The sequence below is a fragment of the Schistocerca serialis genome, chromosome 4, assembly GCF_023864345.2.
Source record: "Schistocerca serialis cubense isolate TAMUIC-IGC-003099 chromosome 4, iqSchSeri2.2, whole genome shotgun sequence".
Taxonomy (NCBI): Eukaryota; Metazoa; Arthropoda; class Insecta; order Orthoptera; family Acrididae; genus Schistocerca; species Schistocerca serialis.
In genome coordinates this window covers 581,144,340-581,163,898 of record NC_064641.1, presented here as the reverse complement: position 1 = coordinate 581,163,898, position 19,559 = coordinate 581,144,340, and the positions used below count along the sequence as shown (strand labels likewise).

At 43.0% G+C, this 19,559-nt stretch overlaps 1 protein-coding gene and 1 pseudogene across 1 annotated transcript in view; one reads left to right on the top strand and one right to left on the bottom strand.

The window, feature by feature from the left end:
- Positions 1-19,559, top strand: part of LOC126474619 (solute carrier family 22 member 7-like) — a 58,815-nt gene that overhangs the window by 12,421 nt on the left and 26,835 nt on the right. Inside the window, exon 2 of the mRNA XM_050102096.1 lies at positions 10,400-10,557. Within this exon, the coding sequence (XP_049958053.1) occupies positions 10,400-10,557 (158 nt within the window). The remainder of the gene's footprint in view (positions 1-10,399; positions 10,558-19,559) is intronic.
- Positions 15,443-15,560, bottom strand: LOC126476223 (5S ribosomal RNA; annotated as a pseudogene).

The window sequence follows — 19,559 nt, the reverse complement described above, 5'->3', positions numbered from 1 at the left end:
AGTCCATGTTTCACTACCATACAATGCTGTACTCCAGACGTAGATCCTCAGAACTTTCTTCCTCAAATTAAGGCCGTTATTTGATATTAGTAGACTTCTCTTGGCCAGAAATGCCTTTTTTACCATAGCGAGTCTGCTTTTGATGTCCTCCTTGCTCCGTCCGTCATTGGTTATTTTACTGCCTAGGTAGCAGTATTCCTTAACTTCATTGACCTCGTGACCATCAATCCTGATGTTAAGTTTCTCGCTGTTCTCATTTCTACTACTTCTCATTACCTTCGTCTTTCTCCTATTTACTCTCAAACCATACTGTGTTCTCGTTAGACTGTTCATTCCGTTCAGCAGATCATTTAATTCTTCTTCACTTTCACTCAGGACGGACAGCAATGTCATCAGCGAATCGTATCATTGATATCCTTTCACCTTGTATTTTAATTCCACTCCTGAACCTTTCTTTTATTTCCATCATTGCTTCCTCGATGTACAGATTGAAGAGTAGGGGCGAAAGGCTACAGGCTTGTCTTACACCCTTCTTAATACGAGCACTTCGTTCTTGATCGTCCACTCATATTATTCCCTCTTGGTTGTTGTACATATTGTATATGACCCGTCTCTCCCTATAGCTTACCCCAACTTTTTTCAGAATCTCGAACAGCTTGCACCATTTTATATTGTCGAACGCTTTTTCCAGGTCGACAAATCCTATGAAAGTCTTGATTTTTCTTTAGCCTTGCTTCCATTACTAGCCGTAACGTCAGAATTGCCTCTCTCGTCCCCTTACTTTTCCTAAAGCCAAACTGATCGTCACCTAGCGCATTCTCAATCTTCTTTTCCATTCTTCTGTATATTATTCTTGTAAGCAGCTTCATTGCATGAGCTGTTAAGCTGATTATGCGATAATTTTCGCACTTGTCAGCTCTTGCCGTCTTTAGAATAGTGTGGATGATGCTTTTCCAAAAGTCAGATGGTATGTCGCCAGACTCATATATTCTACACACCAACGTGAATAGTCGTTTTGTTGCCACTTCCCCCAATGATTTTAGAAATTCTGATGGAATGTTATCTATCCCTTCTGCCTTATTTGACCGTAAGTCCTCCAAAGCTCTTTTAAATTCCGATTCTAATACTGGATCCCCTATCTCTTCTAAATCGACTCCTGTTTCTTCTTCTATCACATCAGACAAATCTTCACCCTCATAGAGACTTTCAATGTATTCTTTCCACCTATCTGCTCTCTCCTCTGCATTTAACAGTGGAATTCCCGTTGCACTCTTAATGGTATCACCGTTGCTTTTATTGTCACCAAAGTTTGTTTTGACTTTCCTGTATGCTGAGTCTGCCCTTCCGACAATAATATCTTTTTCGTTGTCTTCACATTTTTCCTGCAGCCATTTCGTCTTAGCTTCCCTGAACTTCCTATTTATTTCATTCCTCAGCGACTTGTATTTCTGTATTCCTGATTTTCCCGGAACATGTTTGTACTTCCTCCTTTCATCAATCAACTGAAGTATTTCTTCTGTTACCCATGGTTTCTTCGCAGCTATCTTCATTGTACCTATATTTTCCTTTCCAACTTCTGTAATGGCCCTTTTTAGAGATGTCCATTCCTCTTCAACTGTACTGCCTACTGCGCTATTTCTTACTGCTGTATCCATAGCGTTAGAGAAATTCAAATGTATCTGGTCCTTCCTTAGTACTTCCGTATCCCACTTCTCTGCATATTGATTCTTCCTGACTAATGTCCGTATCTCCCGGCCTTTTCCAAGTATACCTCCTCCTCTTATGATTCTTGAACAGGGTATTCGCTATTACTAGCTGAAACTTGTTACAGAACTCAATTAGTCTTTCTCCTCTTTCATTCCTTGTCCCAAGCCCATATTCTCCTGTAACCTTTTCTTCTACTCCTTCCCCTACAACTGCATTCCAGTCGCCCATGACTATTAGATTTTCGTCCCCCTTTACATACTGCATTACCCTTTCAATATCCTCATGCACTTTCTCATTCTGTTCATCTTCAGCTTGCGACGTCGGCATGTATACCTGAAATATCGTTGTCGGTGTTGGTCTGCTGTCGATTCTGATTAGAACAACCCGCTCACTGAACTGTTCATAGTAACACACCCTCTGCCCTACCTTCCTATTCATAAAGAATCCTACACCTGTTATACCGTTTTCTGCTGCTGTTGATATTACCCGATACTCATCTGACCAGAAATCCTTGTCTTCCTACCACTTCACTTCACTGCCCCCTACTATATCTAGATTGAGCCTTTGCATTTCCCTTTTCAGATTTTCTAGTTTCCCTACCACGTTCAAGCTTCTGACATTCCACGCCCCGACTCGTAGAACGTTATCCTTTCGTTGAGTATTCAATCTTTTTTTCATGGTAACCTCCCCCTTGGCAGTCCCCTCCCGGAGATCCGAATGGGGAACTATTCCGGAATCTTTTGCCAATGGAGAGATCATCATGACACTTCTTCAATTACAGGCCACATGTCCTGTGCATACAAGTTATGTGTCTTTAATGCAGTGGTATCCATTGCCTTCTGCATCCTCATGTCGTTGATCATTGCTGATTCTTCCGCCTTTAGGGGCAATTTCCCACCCCTAGGACAAGAGAGTCCCCTGAACTTCTATCCGCTCCTCCGCCCTCTTTGACAAGTCCGTTGGCAGAATGAGGCTGACTTCTTATGCCGGAAGTCTTCGTCCGCCAATGCTGATTATTTATCAAAATTTGGGCAGTGGCGTTTGATTATGAATCAAAGACGCTACCCCTAGACCACGGGTTCCTATTACACTACTGGCCATTAAAATTGCTACACCACGAAGATGACGTGCTACAGACGCGAAATGTAACCGACAGGAAGAAGATGCTGTGATATGCAAATGATTAGCTTTTCAGAGCATTCACACAAGGTTGGCGCCGGTGGCGACAACTAGAACGTGCAGACATGAGGAAAGTTTCCAACCAATTTCTCATACACAAACAGCAGTTGACCGGCGTTGCCTGGTGAAACGTTGTTGTGATGCCTCGTGGAAGGAGGAGAAACGCGTGTCAAAACGTTTCCGACTTTGATAAAGGTCGGATTGTAGCCTATCGCGATTGCGGTTTATCGTATCGCGACATTGCTGCTCGCGTTGGTCGAGATCCAATGACTGTTTGCAGAATATGGAATCGGTGGCTTCAGGAGGGTAATACGGAACGCCGTGCTGGATCCCAACGGCCTCGTATCACTAGCAGTCGAGGTGACAGGCACTTTATCCGCATGGCTGTAACGGATCGTGCAGCCACGTCTCGATCCATGAGTCAAGAGATGGAGTCGTTCGCAAGACAACAACCATCTGCACGAACAGTTCGACGTCGTTTGCAGTAGCACTGACAATCAGCTCGGAGACCATGGCTGCTGTTACCCTTGACGCTACATCACAGACAAGAGCGCCTGCGATGGTGTACTCAACGACCAACCTGGGTGCACGAATGGCAAAACGTCATTTTTTCGGATGAATGCAGGTTCTGTTTACAGCATCATGATGGTCGCATCCGTGTTTGGCGACATCGCGGTAAACACACATTGGAAGCGTGTATTCGTCATCGCCATACTGGCGTATGACCCGGCGTGATGGTATGGGGTGCCATTGGTTACACGTGTCGGTCAGGTCTTGTTCGCATTGTCGGCACTTTGAACAGTGGACGTTACATCTCAGATGTCTTACGACCCGTGGCTCTACCCTTCATTCGATCCCCGCGAAACCCTACATTTCAGCAGGATAATGCACGACCGCATGTTGCAGGTCCTGTATGGGCCTTTCTGGATAAAGAAAATGTTCGACTGCTGCCCTGGCCAGCACATTCTCTAGATTTCTCACCAATTGAAAACGTCTGGTCAATGGTGGCTGAGCAACTGGCTCGTCACAATACACCAGTCAGTACTCTTGATGAACTGTGGTATCACGTTGAAGCTGCATGGGCAGCTGTACAGGTACACGCCATCCAAGCTCTGTCTGACTCAATGCACAGGCGTATCAAGGCCGTTATTACGGCCAGAGGTGGTTGTTCTGGGTCCTGATTTCTCAGGATCTATGCACCCAAATTGCGTGAAAATGTAATCACATGTCAGTTCTAGTATAATATATTTGTGCAACGAATACCCGTTTATGATCAGCATTTCTTCTTGGTGTAGCAATTTTAATGGCTAGTAGTGTAATATTTCAAAGCCCAGTTTACGGACAGCCCATCATAGCCATTGGCCTGAACTGCCTTCTTTGACATCCAACTCCTATCCCAGTCTGTTGTCGTGGTTGATACTGGATGCACGAGAAGACAAATTGTTCAGCACTCCTTGCTTCTGGGTTGGGTGATGGTGCGAAGTGGCATCTAAATACCTATTTGTGTTAGTAGCTTTTCTGTTTGCTCTGTATCCTAGAGTATTGTTAGGTACACCTACAGATTTAGTGACAGGTGGCCGACCTCGCTCTCAACCTACAAGATAAAGTTGATAAAGGAGAGAAACTCAGTTACGAAACTGAATAATCCTTCAAGGTCTTCTTTGGTGTGAATTGTATAACGAACGTGTCATCTGCGACGTGGAGCAAACAGGAAGATTTTAAAGGAGCATTACTTAATGCCTGTTAATCGAAATATTTCATGAAATTGTCAGCTACTACCGGCGACAAGTGTGAGCTCATAGGAACACCGTCAGATTGTTCGCAAAACTTTTCTCTATTTTAAAAATAGCTCTATCGAATGCTAAATTTAATCATTTCATAACCATGTGGTGCAACTTTCGAGCTTATTGTCTCCATTATATCTAATTCTGAAGTGTTAGTACGTAAAGATTTCACATCGAAGCTTACAAGAATGATACTTGCGGATATCTTCACTATTCGTACAACTTATAAAAAAAAGTTTAGAAGTATTTTTTCCCTGTTAGAGGTGTTAGTTTTCCAGATAAATGACTTGCTAAAAAGTAAGTTGGCTAGTTGGACTCATTCACTATAAGTCTCAAAGGACACGATTTGTCATTTATCATGGTTAGGCCATACATAATTTGCCTATATAGAGGGCTGTTGAACGAAAATTAATTATGCTAATAGGAATGACGAGGAACCGTCTTCTTATTCAGTTTAGCTACCGTTTGTTTCTCGTGTCACTGACCGCATGAGCAGAATTATATGGAAGAATGATATACACACCCCTATCTTCAGGAATTACGAAGTAGAAGACCATTTCCAACACAAAACGGTTGCAACTGATTTCTTCCGCACTGCTGGCGTCTACGAAATGGCGTGTGGCTTCTTCAAAGTGTATACAAACGAAACAGGAAGGACTGAAGAACGTATTAAGGAAAACGGACATCACACGAGGCAGAAAATATGTGTGATATCTGCTGTTGCGGAACATCACGAGAACTGTGCCCTTGACATTGATTTCAATAACGTGGCTAAAGAAACATTTATAAACGAAAATTAAGAGAAGCAATTCAAGATTCTAAGGACGAATGTAACTTCAATAGAGAGGACGGCTATAGTCTTTTGGCTTCGTGATTCCCCGAGATCAAGGAAGTGAATACGTGGTCGCATTATGTGAGGAATGTGATCACCGTTCAGGAAGCCACCTCCGTGGACAATAATATTGTCGATTAACATTCTGCCTCGTTTACTCCTCGCGTTTCGCTTCTGTCCGCTGAGGGTGATTCACCAATAGCAAAAGAAAGAATTCTTAGCAGTAACCCTTCTAGAGCATAATTGTTGGAAAGATCCTTCCCTAAAATATGACAGTGGCCCAGCAATGCTAGCCATAAGAATTTCAGCAAATAAATCCACTTCTTTCGCATTAGCGTGGGAAACTTCACTTACTGTGCAAAGAAGAAGGCCTACCAATGATTTCACCCAGTAATCCCAATGCTCAAGCTTAAACACGGGGAAGCCCCGCTCTATAACAGGACGCGACTCTGGTCTTTGACAGTGTTCAGGCGACCACGGATACCACAAGATCCTAAAGAAGACCGCAAAGGAAGGGTCGAATCGTCGATTGTATGGAAGTAGTACGACACGGTCCAAGAACCCTGAAGATTTTACCATCACTATAGTCACTGCAACCAGTAAATCATCAATGACCTTAGCCGGCCGCGGGGGCCGAGCGGTTCTAGGCGCTTAGTCCAGTACGGCGCGACTGCTGAGGTCGCAGGTTCGAAACTGCCTCGGGCATGGATGTGTGTGATGTCCTTAGGTTGGTTAGGTTTAAGTACTTCTAAGTTCTAGGGGACTGATGACCTCAGATGTTAAGTCCCATAGTGCTCAGAGCCATTTGAACCATTTTGAGCCATCAATGACCTTATATATAAGTCCGAAATGTTTTTCAAGTAACCTGCAGTCAGTTACTTAGTTTTGTTTTTTCTATTGCTCTATTGATGACAGACAAATGACAAACCCTCCAAAGAAAATAAATGAAGGGCAGAATGATTCCTACCAGGTGTTACTCGTCGCGGTTTTCGTCTGATGTCCTGCAAGCTCATGTTCAAAGAAATGGCTCTGAGCACTATGGGACTCAACTGCTGAGGTCATTAGTCCCCTAGAACTTAGAACTAGTTAAACCTAACTAACCTAAGGACATCACAAACATCCATGCCCGAGGCAGAATTCGAACCTGCGACCGTAGCGGTCTTGCGGTTCCAGACTGCAGCGCCTTTAACCGCACGGCCACTTCGGCCGGCAAGCTCAGGTATCCTGTAATTAATTTAGATATATAGCGGACAACTAGAAGAGCGCAGTCAGTATCATGTTTTCATATCTTTATTTCATAGTACCCTAACCAATTCTCACATATATCTAACAATATACACATAGGAATCCAAGCAAGATTAAATTCTTGGTTGCTCAAATCAGTTCAGTGTCTTTTAGGAAACAATGAAAATTTTTCAGTGATTCGTCGATTGTTATTTTCGGGTCGAAAATGATATCATTTGGAGTTATTTTAAATGAGTGTAATGTGTCTAACATATTTCCTTAGTAGGTATTGTAACTGTAGTGCCAATTTTGAGGGAAAATAGAGTACCCAACTACAATTGCCAGATTCTCTTCACTTTATTCAAAACGATTTCCCCTACATGGTTGTTGAAATGTGGGAGTAGGCGAAAGTCACATCCCGTGAGCAGGGTGGAAGTTCCCTAGAATATGGAATTCTAATGTTTCTGTTTTCTCACTCTCATACTACGTTGATACGGTATCTGATTATTTTTTTTCCTTTCTATCCATCCTTACGCTTCGAATTTCGGTTTCACCTGCCCTAGAAAACTCACTTTGAATTTGCCAGTCATTTTTGTGTTTTGCTGAAAATATTTATTCATGACAGAAAAATATTGGCCGCAATTCCACAATTTTAAACCCCCCTTGTCATATTCTTCAGACGGTTTTGCTAGCGTAATGTTAGAATCATCAGTATCTTCGGCAGTTATTACCTGGTAAATGGGGAGTAGGAGTGGTTCAAAAAATGGTTCAAGTGGCTCTGAGCACTATGGGACTCAACGTCTGCGGTCATTAGTCCCCTAGAACTTAGAACTAGCTAAACCTAACTAACCTGAGGACATCACACACACTCATGCCCGAGGCAGGATTCGAACCTGCGACCGTAGCGGTCTCGCGGTTCCAGACTGCAGCGCCTAGAACCGCACGGCCACTTCTGCCGGCCGGAGTAGGAGTGGGTATAGTTTATTGTCAGATAACGACATTTCTACAAGGCTACATTTACTATTCCGTGTCTTAAATACTTGAAGTCCAATATTTGGTCACCAGACCTTTGTCTAACAATGGAGTAATGAAGCTGCGATTTGATCATGTCTGTCAAACATTTTGTATTTAACAGTGGCTGTATACTGTTATGCTATGTTCCTTCGGACAGGAATGCTTGTCAGAAGGAACGGACACTGCCGACGGTGGTTGGCGTCTTAAATCATGAAATGCATTGGTAAGCTGCGAATACGATTGTAAAACGGTTGTGTGATTTACTAGTAACATATGATAAGTTGTGCCAGACAGACTCTACCCGGGATTTCCCGCTTTGCGCGAACTGTCTACTTAGCCACCCCGGCCAGCCAAGCACACTTCCAGTACCGATCCAAACTTTCATTTGTCCTATCGTCTGCGTCCCACAGTGCTCTCATTCAAATGGTGTGATTCCCTTGCAGGGAGAGACTTTGTTTTCCTAGTCAGATTGACTTGCACTGGCATGAAATACAGTAGGGCAGTATTTTGCAATACGATTCGTACATGCATGTTCAAAGGAATATTTCATCGAACTATACACACACAGTAAAATGTAGCAATGCCTTACAGTATTTCATACCAAATCAAGGCATTATGACGAGCAAAACAATATTCATCCCTGTGCTGGAATCATACGAGTTTTTATGCGAACACTATGGGACGTAGACACTACGAATTATGGAAATTCGGGTGGGGCCTGGAAGCGTGATGGGATGGCCGAGGTGGGTAATGCGACCACCTGCGTAAAGCGGTCCGGTACAAACTTTCATATGTTATCAGTGAACCGTATAGCCCTTGTACAGTCGTATTCGCAGTTTGTGAATGCATTTCATAAGACCCTTTTTTCTTATGATTTTTAAGAAAGCGGACCAGCTGAGATACCGCCTAACACGAAAGCTTAGCGATAAAACTGTATGTCACAAGATGTTTGTATGTTTATATATATTTAATCACTTCATCGACCGGCTCATTTTTTCTCCCAGCTGTACTAATAACTCATGGCCAGGGGTTGTGAACTTGTACAATTTCAGTTGACGCTGGCATCATTCAACACCTGAGAATAACTACATCAGTATGTTGTCAGAAATAGAGTACTTTCTCATTCGCTCTTCTATTTGTAACAATATCTGCACTTGTTATACACCATACGCTGCTGCTGTTATTATTGCCGTATCTGCCCTTTAGTCATACCAGTGAGGTTGAGCCAGTTTGCATGGCAGGTCACCTAACGATCCGACTACTCGTATTGGAGGTGGAGGACACTGATAACAATTTCTTCATTTGAGAAACCTTGTTCAAATGGTTCAAATGGCTCTGAGCACTATGGGACTTAACATCTATGGTCATCAGTCCCCTAGAACTTAGAACTACTTAAATCTAACTAACCTAAGGACATCACATAACACCCAGTCATCACGAGGCAGAGAAAATCCCTGACCCCGCCGGGAATCGAACCCGGGAACCCGGGCGTGGGAAGCGAGAACGCTACCGCACGACCACGAGCTGCGGACAGAAACCTTGTTAAGTAGGTATCTGTGCATCCTGCAACTTGAAATTTCAGTTCGTTACAAGGAAACACACATTTCCTTTATATCAGTCTCCTCTTTATGGAAAGGACATGCTATTGAGCAAGGTAACTTTGAATTTCCACATTAAAAAATAAACAGCTTAAAAATTTTACAAAACGAAATAACGTATATGTGCCATATCGTACAGAAAAATCTTAATGTTGTTGATGTGGGCAGTTCTAAATTTCTACCTTCGAACTGCGTTCCTTTGGCTCATGACATTTTCCAGACAAAACGGCATTGGTAGAGAATGAAACTGTAATGTGAAAATAGGTGACTGGTAACGTGAGTTCAAATTTTAGTCTTAAGCTAGAGACACGTTTCTTTCTGTATTTTTGCATGCTGTAGTCAGTGAGAATAAACGGTTACCTGCAGGTATCTCAGCCTACCGATGAACCACAATATTACTATTTCCTATTAAACGATACGTTTTATTGAATACAACGTTTGACAATCACCAGACACTGCGTCACAGAAGAAGCCGTCATCAGCCATCAATAATGACGATCATCTTTCTTGCTGGAAACTTCTCCGCAGAAAACTCATTTTACATGAGTAGGAGGCCAACACTCTAGACGATACAGTAATGATAAATTTACGAGACAGAGATCTGAACCTTGAAAAGGTATACTAAAAACTATCAGAAAACTATAATTTTATTTAATCAGCCAATGAAATTATTATTCCACACATAAAGTGAAAAGGATTACAAATGATTAAAGTAAAAAAAATAATTAATAATAAAATATCGTGGTTTCATGGTGCTGTAATTAGTACATATCATCATATCAAATGTCATGGTCAATGAACTGATAAGAAATTTCTTTATCAAGATGATCAGAGCGGGTTCGAGAACATTTTTCCACAGAACCGATTCATCATTTGATACCCTTCCCCCTCCTCTATTCCCCTCGGGCACTTCCACTAATCACTAACAGCGATATCCTCTGCATACAAATCATGCACTTCGGCGCCGTCTTCAGCTGGGAGCCGCAAGCTGTTCCTTGTTTCGTTTTTGCTTTATACCGACCCTGTTCTCTGCTTTCTTCAAATCTCTTTTTCTGTTTCAGATTTGGACGAAGGATACAGTACCTGGTAGGCCTGATTGCTACGTCGCTGTCCCAGATACTGCTCCCCTTATCAGCTTCTGTGTTTCCGCTCTACATTGTACTTTCCGCAGTCTCTGAGGGTGCACACTTGCCTATGGGGGAAGCAATTATGGCGACCGGTGAGTTAAGCTGGATTCGTAATAGAAAAACAGAAATGTATCCTACACATGTGTTTCAGTTTAGCGACTCTTATGTTCCATTCTAATTCACTATGCTCAGTTCGCCTGTAGCAAGACTTTAGTTCGTTTGTGCTCACTTGGAGAAGACTGTCGCTCTAAAATAATTGGGGAAGTGCCAGAAGAGCTGAGTAGCTTGTTGCAGCAAGGAGCAGAGCGTGGTAATAACAGTTCTACCATGGCGAAGATAGGTGTACGAGTTGGCCACGGTACGGTATAGGTGACCCACTTTCTGTATTTATTGTGAGACGAGTCGGTCGGGAAGTGATTGATGAATACCAGCAGCACCTCGTTGACTACGCCCTGTGGGTTGAACTGTGTGATGTCAACGTTGCTGTACTTCAGTCGCCGCGCGGGATTAGCCGAGCGGTCTTGGGTGCTGCAACCACGGACTGTGCGGCTGGTCCCGGCGGAGGTTCGAGTCTTCCCTCAGGCATGGGTATGTGTGTTTGTCCTTAGGATAATTTAGGTTAAGTAGTGTGTAAGCTTAGGGACTGATGACCTTAGCAGTTAAGTCTCATGAGATTTCACACACATTTGAACATTTTTTGTACTTCAGTCGATATGAGAACAAATACAACTTCTTTGACGGGCAACAACGTGCAGTTAAGCAACTCTGGGCTCAAAAATGAGTGCTGCCGTTGTTTGTTTTGTTTCTAATGGGACAATTGTTGAAGTGGTTTACAGACGTGGTAGGGATGGGCAGTTATGTCTAAGAACAGATTAACTGGCCTTTCCGCTTATTTAAGTGAACCTAAGCATCACATCGATAAGTTGTATCATACTCTGTCCGAATAGGCCTTGGAAGACCTAACGGCACCGACCGGCCGCCGTGTCATCCTCAGTCCACTGGCATCACTGGATGCGGATTTGCAGGGGCATGTGATCAACACACCGCTCTTCCTGCCGTAGGTCAGTTTGCGAGACCAGAGCCGCTCCTTCTCAATCAAGTAGCTCCTCAGTTTGCCTCACAAGGGCTGAGTGCACCACGCTTGCAAACAGCGCTCGGCAGACCAGATGATCACCTATCCAAGTGCTAGCCCAGCCCGAACTTCGGTGATCTGACGGGAACCGTTGTTACCACTGTGGCAAGGCTGTTGGGTAATTGTATCACAGTAATCGATTATTCCATTAATTGTTGTTTCAAGACTTCGTTTTTAGATCTATAAAATATTCCCTCTTCCTTGAGGCACTGCCTTATCGTAGCACCGACTATGAGTGCAGCAGAGTTTGAGTGTTCTGGAGAAGCTGAGATCGGTAATGTAGCTACTGGCAGGTCTGAGCTAGCTAGACAGGTCTCAGCAGAGCCAGACAAAGTGTGCCTCAGAACGATCCATCTTCCTTTACTTTCCTCTCCCTTCCTATTCCTTATCACCTCCTGATTTCCCTTCCACCGCATGCTTCAGCGGCATAGGCGGCGGTCAACGCCGCTGGACAAAGGCTAACGGCTTCTCTATCGATGGGTCAGGGCAGGGCTAGAGCTAGTCCGAAACACGTTCGAGGAAGCATTAGGATAAATGACTCAATGATTAGTGTTGAGGGGTATACTGACGTCGAACAGATATATCCACTGAAAAGTATCCACTTCACTCTAGTAAAGTTTTAGGCAGACTTGATATGTGAGTGTCAAGGCAGTGAATCCTGTCCCTTGCTAGGAAGGTTGAGGGCGAGCGGCTGGCACCTTAAAACTGATCCTTTCGGCTAGGTTATGACAACACCAACAGAAGCACCCCTTGCCCTCCAGGTTTGTGGCTTGCCGTTGACCTAAAAACCCTAAACCAGGAAAGTTTAATCAAGTTAATCAGTCTCGGATACCAGATAGATTAATTGAATACAAACGTAGCAAAGAAGAAGAAAATCTACTTGGAACGTCCAACGCTCCAACCGTACAGGGCCCTCTTCGGTAGTAGCACAAGAGAATGCTTTATAAGATTGACGTAGCAGCATTACAGAAAATCGGATGAGTAGGCAAACAGGTATGCGAAGCAGGAACACTACAATTTTTTATGGAGGAGGATCCAAAAGACAAATTGTGATGCGTTTTGTATAAGTAAGTACATGGTAAATTAAGTAAAGCAGTTAAAAACTGTGAGCAAGCGTTTGTCATACAGTTAATCAGAAAAGCTATGACGCAACCTTCACAAACGTTAATGCCCCTACTGAAGGCACACGACGAAAAAACATATGAAGGGATAGATCGTGTTTACGAAGAAATCTCTAAAAGAGACACATACGTACTTCTAGGTGATTTCATCGGCAAAGTAGACAATGAAAATATCAGTTCTCCGACCGCAGGAAAGTACAGCTTGCACGGAGAAACCAATGATAACGGCTTCAGGATGGTAACATTTGCCGCTAAAAGGAACATGGTTATCAGCTCGACAACATTCCGAACAGGAAATTCATCTAGAAACAAGGTGCTCAACTGATGGAAAAACCGCCAGTCAGACAGATCAATTAATGACAGACATGCAGCAGAGGGAAATAGTGAAATATGATCCAGCACGTCACGGTGGGACTGACCATTTCATGATTCGGAAAAGTTCCGGTTGGGTGCGCAAACAAAAAATGGAAACCCAGGATCTGACGTGCCAAAACGAAAAAGTGAGGAAAAACGCAAAGATTTTGCGTTAAAAATAAATAACCAATTCGATGTACCAAAAAATTCAGAAAATGAAGAGTACGTGGAGAAGGAATGTCACGCTGTGAAGGCACAAGCGTAAATAACGAGCTGTGCAGAAAGAAGAAACAGCAATAAAGTAGATCGTTTAATGAGGAATGGGTTGGTTTGGGATGTTTGGGGAAGGAGACCAGACAGCGAGGTCATCGGTCTCATCGGATTAGGGAAGGATGGGGAAGGAAGTCGGCCGTGCCTTTTCAAAGGAACCATCCCGGCATTTGCCTGGAGGATTCAGGGAAATCACGGAAAACCTAACTAAGGATGGCCGGACGCGGGATTGAAGTCCCGAATGCGAGTCCAGTGTCTATCCATTGCGCCACCTCGCTCGGTAATGAGGAATACGAAGATTTAGTTAAGAGAAGGAAGAAAGCACTTGAGTTATGGTTATAGGATACAGATAACGGAACACTGAAGCAAACATATCCAGAAGCGCGCAGAACGACCTCAAGAGTACTGAGAAATGAAGAGAGAAAATACCTAAGAGAAATTCTTGAAAATTTAGAAGTGAATAGCCGAAATCCGGACAGTAAGAGATTCTTTGAACATGTAAAAACGGCAGGAAAAGGATTCAAAACAAGAAGTCAGTACATCAGTGACAAAAATGGAAAATGATCGTGGATGATGAATCAGTCTTAGATCGATGGAGAGAACATTGCAGTGAGCTACTTTACTGCCCTAAACGAGAGCTATGTTTCAGTGAAAACCAAAAAGAAACAAATAACACAAACTGATATCACGGTGGAGGACATAGTGAACGCCATATGGAAGTTGAAGAGCAATAAAGCGCCATGAGATGACATGGTCCACGCCGAAGTGTTAAAATATAGAAGACGTGTGCTACAGACCGAGCTGTGCACACACATTCAGGTCATCTGGAAGAATGAGGCGTTACCCGACAGCTGTAAGACAGCAGTACTTTGTCCATTATACAAGAGAGGATCAAGATGGATTGCTCTAGCCACTGATGAATTAGTTTATTTAACTTGGCGTATCAGGTACTTTGCAATAACTAAGAACACGGTAAACATGGTAAAGGAATTAAAAGCTGCTGAACAAATAAAATCTTCTCAACAAGCCGCGTCACTTCCAAGTGATGCGGTCTGTTGAGAAAATTTTATTCGTACATAACTACCACTTTTTAGTTTTGGTATAAATGTATTCCTATTTAGCATTTATTAGTAAAGTTAATTAACGTCGTTCGTTTTATCACAAATACAATAGGAAATGTACTTACAAGCACCAACATTTTTTGGGTTCGTGCCTCTCCTTCCGATCAGCAGCTATAGTAACAATTACGACAGAAACAACGAGATCTGGTGAAAGCATCTCATAGAGACTTTCCCTTCCAAACACGATTGTTGCAGCAGTTATTTATGAAATGAAATACCCTACACAAGACTCCGCCACGCAACTTAATTTCCGCTCCATTTACAACGATCTGTTTGTGCAGTTTTGATCTATTGTTCGCCCGCCGTTTGTCGGTCTAGGAATGAGCTTTCAAAGGCTACCGTGTCACAGAGAATGTTTTGCAGGAGCACTTGATGGTGTGCCGTTTCACAAAAATGTCTGTAAAAAAGCCAAAAGTGTAACAAATGCTTACAGGAGTACCAGCATGTTTACAAAATTCGATCATTGTGGCGGCAATGTCTTAATTCGCCTGAAAAGTGTAAGCATCCCCAGCCAACGCCTACGGTTTTGTGGACTTCCTGTCATGCAGTAGGGTAAAGTAACTAGTTCTGGATCTACCAAAATATCGACTCATATTTCTCGAATGGAAGTAAAGGGGCGTAATAAGCTTTGTGTACAACGTATTAATTAGTTGATTCACCGTAATCAAGGAAAATATAAATTTATATTAACGGGGTCTGAGTACAGGTTTTTCTTAAAAAAAACTTACGTACTCGCATTGGTCCGTAATTAACCTAAAATAAACTGAACTTTGTCAGAACAGGCCTTGAAAGGCCCAACGGTACCGACCGGCTGCCGTGTCGTCCTCTCAGCTCAGGGGCGTCAGTGGATGTGGATACGGAGGGGCACGTGGTCAGCACACCGTTCTCCCAGCCGTTGTCAGTTTTCGTGACCGGAGCCGCTACTTCTCAGTCAAAGTAGCTCCTCAGTTTGCCTCACAAGGGCTGAGTGTACCCCGCTTGCCAACAGCGCTCGGCAGACCGGACGGTCACCCATCCAAGTGCTAGACCAGCCCGACGGCGCTTAACTTCGGTGATCCGACGGGAACCGGTGTCATCACTGCGGCAAGGCCGTTGGCAATGGTCCATAGTTAGACCAGTTACTGAAAATCGTTCCCTTTCTTTACGCTAGTAAAATATGTCATAAGACGTAAGTCAGTGGACGGCGTATATGGCTAAAATATTCTCTGGAGAAACTGTCCGGTGTGATCCACATCTAGTGCTCGGCACTAATTGAGGATAAAAACTACGAATATGAATGAAAATGAAACTCGATAGACAAAGGATGCAGAAAAGAAAATTACAATGCGCAAACAATATTATAGATGCAATAGTGCTCAATCTTATGAAGTTGCCTTTTGTAAGTTAGACCTACACCTATTTGCAGTTTTCACATGTGAAGTATTTTGATCAAACATTGTTTGCTGAATTCTGACATGTTTGGTGAGACCACACTTTGCACTTATTGCGCAGGATCCAGCTTCCTCCATTGCAGTCATCTCTGTATGTCCCACCACATCACCACATATTTCACAGGCAGTGTGATCGTCCATCGCTCTCTGAACTTTCAGATGACGTTTCATGTCTCCTCTTTCTAGATGTTCCTTCTCTTTTCTTCTTCTCTATTTTTTTTTTCCTTTTCTTCGAACTCCTTTAGGAACTCAAGTGACGTCACACCTGAGGATAGACTCGAAGCGTGGCCGTCTAGAAGCACAGGTATTGGTCATTTGGGAGGTACTTTCACAGTGAATTTCAGGAACGATCTGTAAAATTTTTGGAATCTGTGTATCCATTTGGTGAAGTGGCAAAAATGACATCTTCCGGAGCTCCGTTCAAGAGGTCCTCGTTTAACCTGCATCCTGTGTAAATGACCAGTGGTGTTAGAACTACAGTTCCTGTAGCATATGTAGCGACCACAAGCGTTATGTTTTCACTTCTTCCACCACTTTCTCTTATCACGACTCTTTTGCAGCCTTTTCGAGCAACAATTTTCCCACTTCGCAGCCTGTTACACGGAGTTCCTGAATTGTACCCGTCAGCTTTTCTAAGATCTCCTCATTAGCATTTTCTGTTTCCATGCCGGAGCAGGCGGCAGAAAGATTTTCTGATTGCCGAAGTGTTAAATTCTTCCGCATCATGAAACTCTTGTACCATCGTTTGGACAGGAAGTCATTTTTCAAAACTTTTACCGCTCCCTTAGCATCCACTTCTCCTGCAGTTTTGAGCATTTATGCTCAAACTATGCCCCATTTTTTGCAGTTCTACGACAGTTTCGGAAATTTGTTGCTCAAATTCTTCCCCGAGGAGAGGTTTTTGTCCAGGTCTCTTGTTTCCTAAATGAACAGCTCTATTCACTCTCCTCCGAATAGTATCAAATGGCACTGATTCCATATGTCCGCTCAACCGGTCTTATCGATAGCCCTCCGTTCTTTACAGCAGTACCTACCCTCTCCAAATCTTCTTCAGTATAATTTCTCTGATTCTGCAAGTAAAAAATAAATGAATAAATAAATAAAAAATTAAATTAAATTAAAATAAAAGAAAACAAGACTCAGAATGAGATTAATAATTTATTATTATAATACAAGTCTCATAGCTTAGTTTTAAAATTTCTTTGACGTTTGCAACTGTTAACTTAGCTTGATTATTTAAAAAAGTGAATATTTTGAATATAATTGTTATAAATAACAATGGTTTTAAACATTGTATTAATAATTAGTATATCTTCCCACATGATATTCAAAACATTTGACGACATTTTATACACTCTGAATGGGCAATTTATACGTAGGAAGACAATTACACTGAAATGCATTTAGATTTTGCGCGCTCTCCAGGCGACGAATAGTACTGCTGCATGGTTGTCAACAACATTCACGCAAACACAATAGGAAGCATCGATACATGTCTTGAATTTCTTTTTTTGTTTGAACATAAAGATATTTACCTTTATCTTGAATGAATTTTAGTAATGTAGATGAAATAAAGAGAAAATAGCGCCATTGTAAACTTCCTTACCTCAATTTTACTCTCAAAATTCTGTTGAAACTGTGAGAAACAATTTCTGTGTACAGTGCGTTGGCTTCTCCAACTCATTAATACCTGCAAGGCCAAGCTGTAGCGCTTAGAAAGCCTACCGACGTAGCCGTCGTTCATGTGGAAAACTACCGGTCCAGTAATCTTGATCCCCAGCTAGTTCCTGATCCTAGTTCCTTATCCTAAGTCAGCGCCCTCACAGAGACCATTTGCGAATTAACAAATCTCTCCATTAATTTGGGCTGAGACACGTCACCACTCTCTAGGAGAGGTACGAGACCCGACTGTGACTGGCGGAGTACCGTTTGGAGGCAGGGTGTGATGTTTCAGGAAATAGGCTCACCACCACTGACGGAACATTTGCTGTTACTTGCAGGTTATCTTAAGCTCCGGGAAAAAACGGGACACCCTCAACGACAAAGCCATTTTATTGATAATGTGACAGGCGGCTCATGACTGTGTGACTATATGGTAACAAATTCAGAGCAAATGAATCATAAATTAATTGGTGTCTAAGCAGTCACATCAGTACACATTGTATCCCCGCCCCCTCCCCCCCCCCCCCCACCACCACACACACACACACACACACACACACACACACACACACACACACACATTTTGGCGACAGTTCTCGAAGAAAACTATCGTGAAGATCCCGAAACGAAACGTATTCAGCGATAGACTGTCTCAAGCATCTAGCACCTTTTGTTACAATTCGGCAGAGGTTCTAGCAGGCTCTTGAGAAGAGTAAATTCCCGCTTCATCATACCCAATACATGTTAAATTTTCGGAGATCCAGTGATCTTTCTGACCAGCGCAGTCGTACACCTCGAAGAGCACGTTGCTTCGCATCAGCCTCAAGAGGTCGTGCTTTGTCCTGCTGAAGAATCACGTCGCCTGACGAAGTATTCTTAGAAACATGGGGATAACAATCTGTGCAGTTTAGCGGGCACTGGTTACTTTATCATGGTGAAGCAACTAATGTGATTGCGAGTTGTAACTAATAGACGCCCATCCCTTGAATCCAGGATGGGAGCTGTTTGCCCTGGACGAATGCACTCTGGAATAGGCAGCTCACAAGGTCTATGCTGGATACGTCCATCTCTCACGTACAGACAAAATCTATTTATTCCAATCATTGAAGAGTACAGAGTGGCTTTCTACTCATCAGTCGACTCTTTCACGGCTCCAGCTAACCGTGCTTGAGGTGTCGTGGTGCCTGAGGTTGCCTGGCTAGACACACATTACCTTAGTCTTGCTGCAAGAGACAGTTCCAAATGGCTCTTCGTGGCACGCCAAGTGCATCACGTGCCCGAATTTCTTCCCTTGAAGATATTCGGTCGGCCGCTGCTGCTCTCACAATGAGTCGATTTCTAATCGCAACACAGTTACGGTCTGCCATCCAGAACCTGGTCTGTGGGTGCGAGAATGTTCCATTAACAGCTCTTGAAATCGGCGTCACGCCACCGATACATTATGCCCAACATGTGCAGCAACCCGTCGATATGTCCAGCCAGATTCCTGCAGACCAACAATGCTACTCTGTTCATATGGTTGACGTTGTTCAACGAGAGTTTGTACTCGTCGACGGGGACGGATCTCCCTTACAATGACTGTTGCACACACTGCTCTCGTCTAATCTCAGCACAGTTACTGTGAAACGTCCCCTTGGCAAAATTTATGAATTACTGTGCTGATAAACCTCTACGTTATTTGATTTTCAAACAGCTGAGAAAAACTGAACGTACCCAGACATTACTCTCTTTACTTACTCTGATCAACACTAAACTGACGCACAATATTTTTAGCGCAACGCAATCGATCTTTCAAAAATTCCTACAAAAGAATGGCCCTGACTAACAATAACCTATAACTTTCATGAATCACTTACCTCACAAAAATCTTCCTTACTCGAACTGCTGCAATACAGCGAGCGCCAATACTGCCAGCTAAATAAAAGATTCTAACTACTGAAGGCACTAACTACTGATAGGCATAGTCAGCAAATGAAAGATTTTGATAGAGAACAAACAATGTAT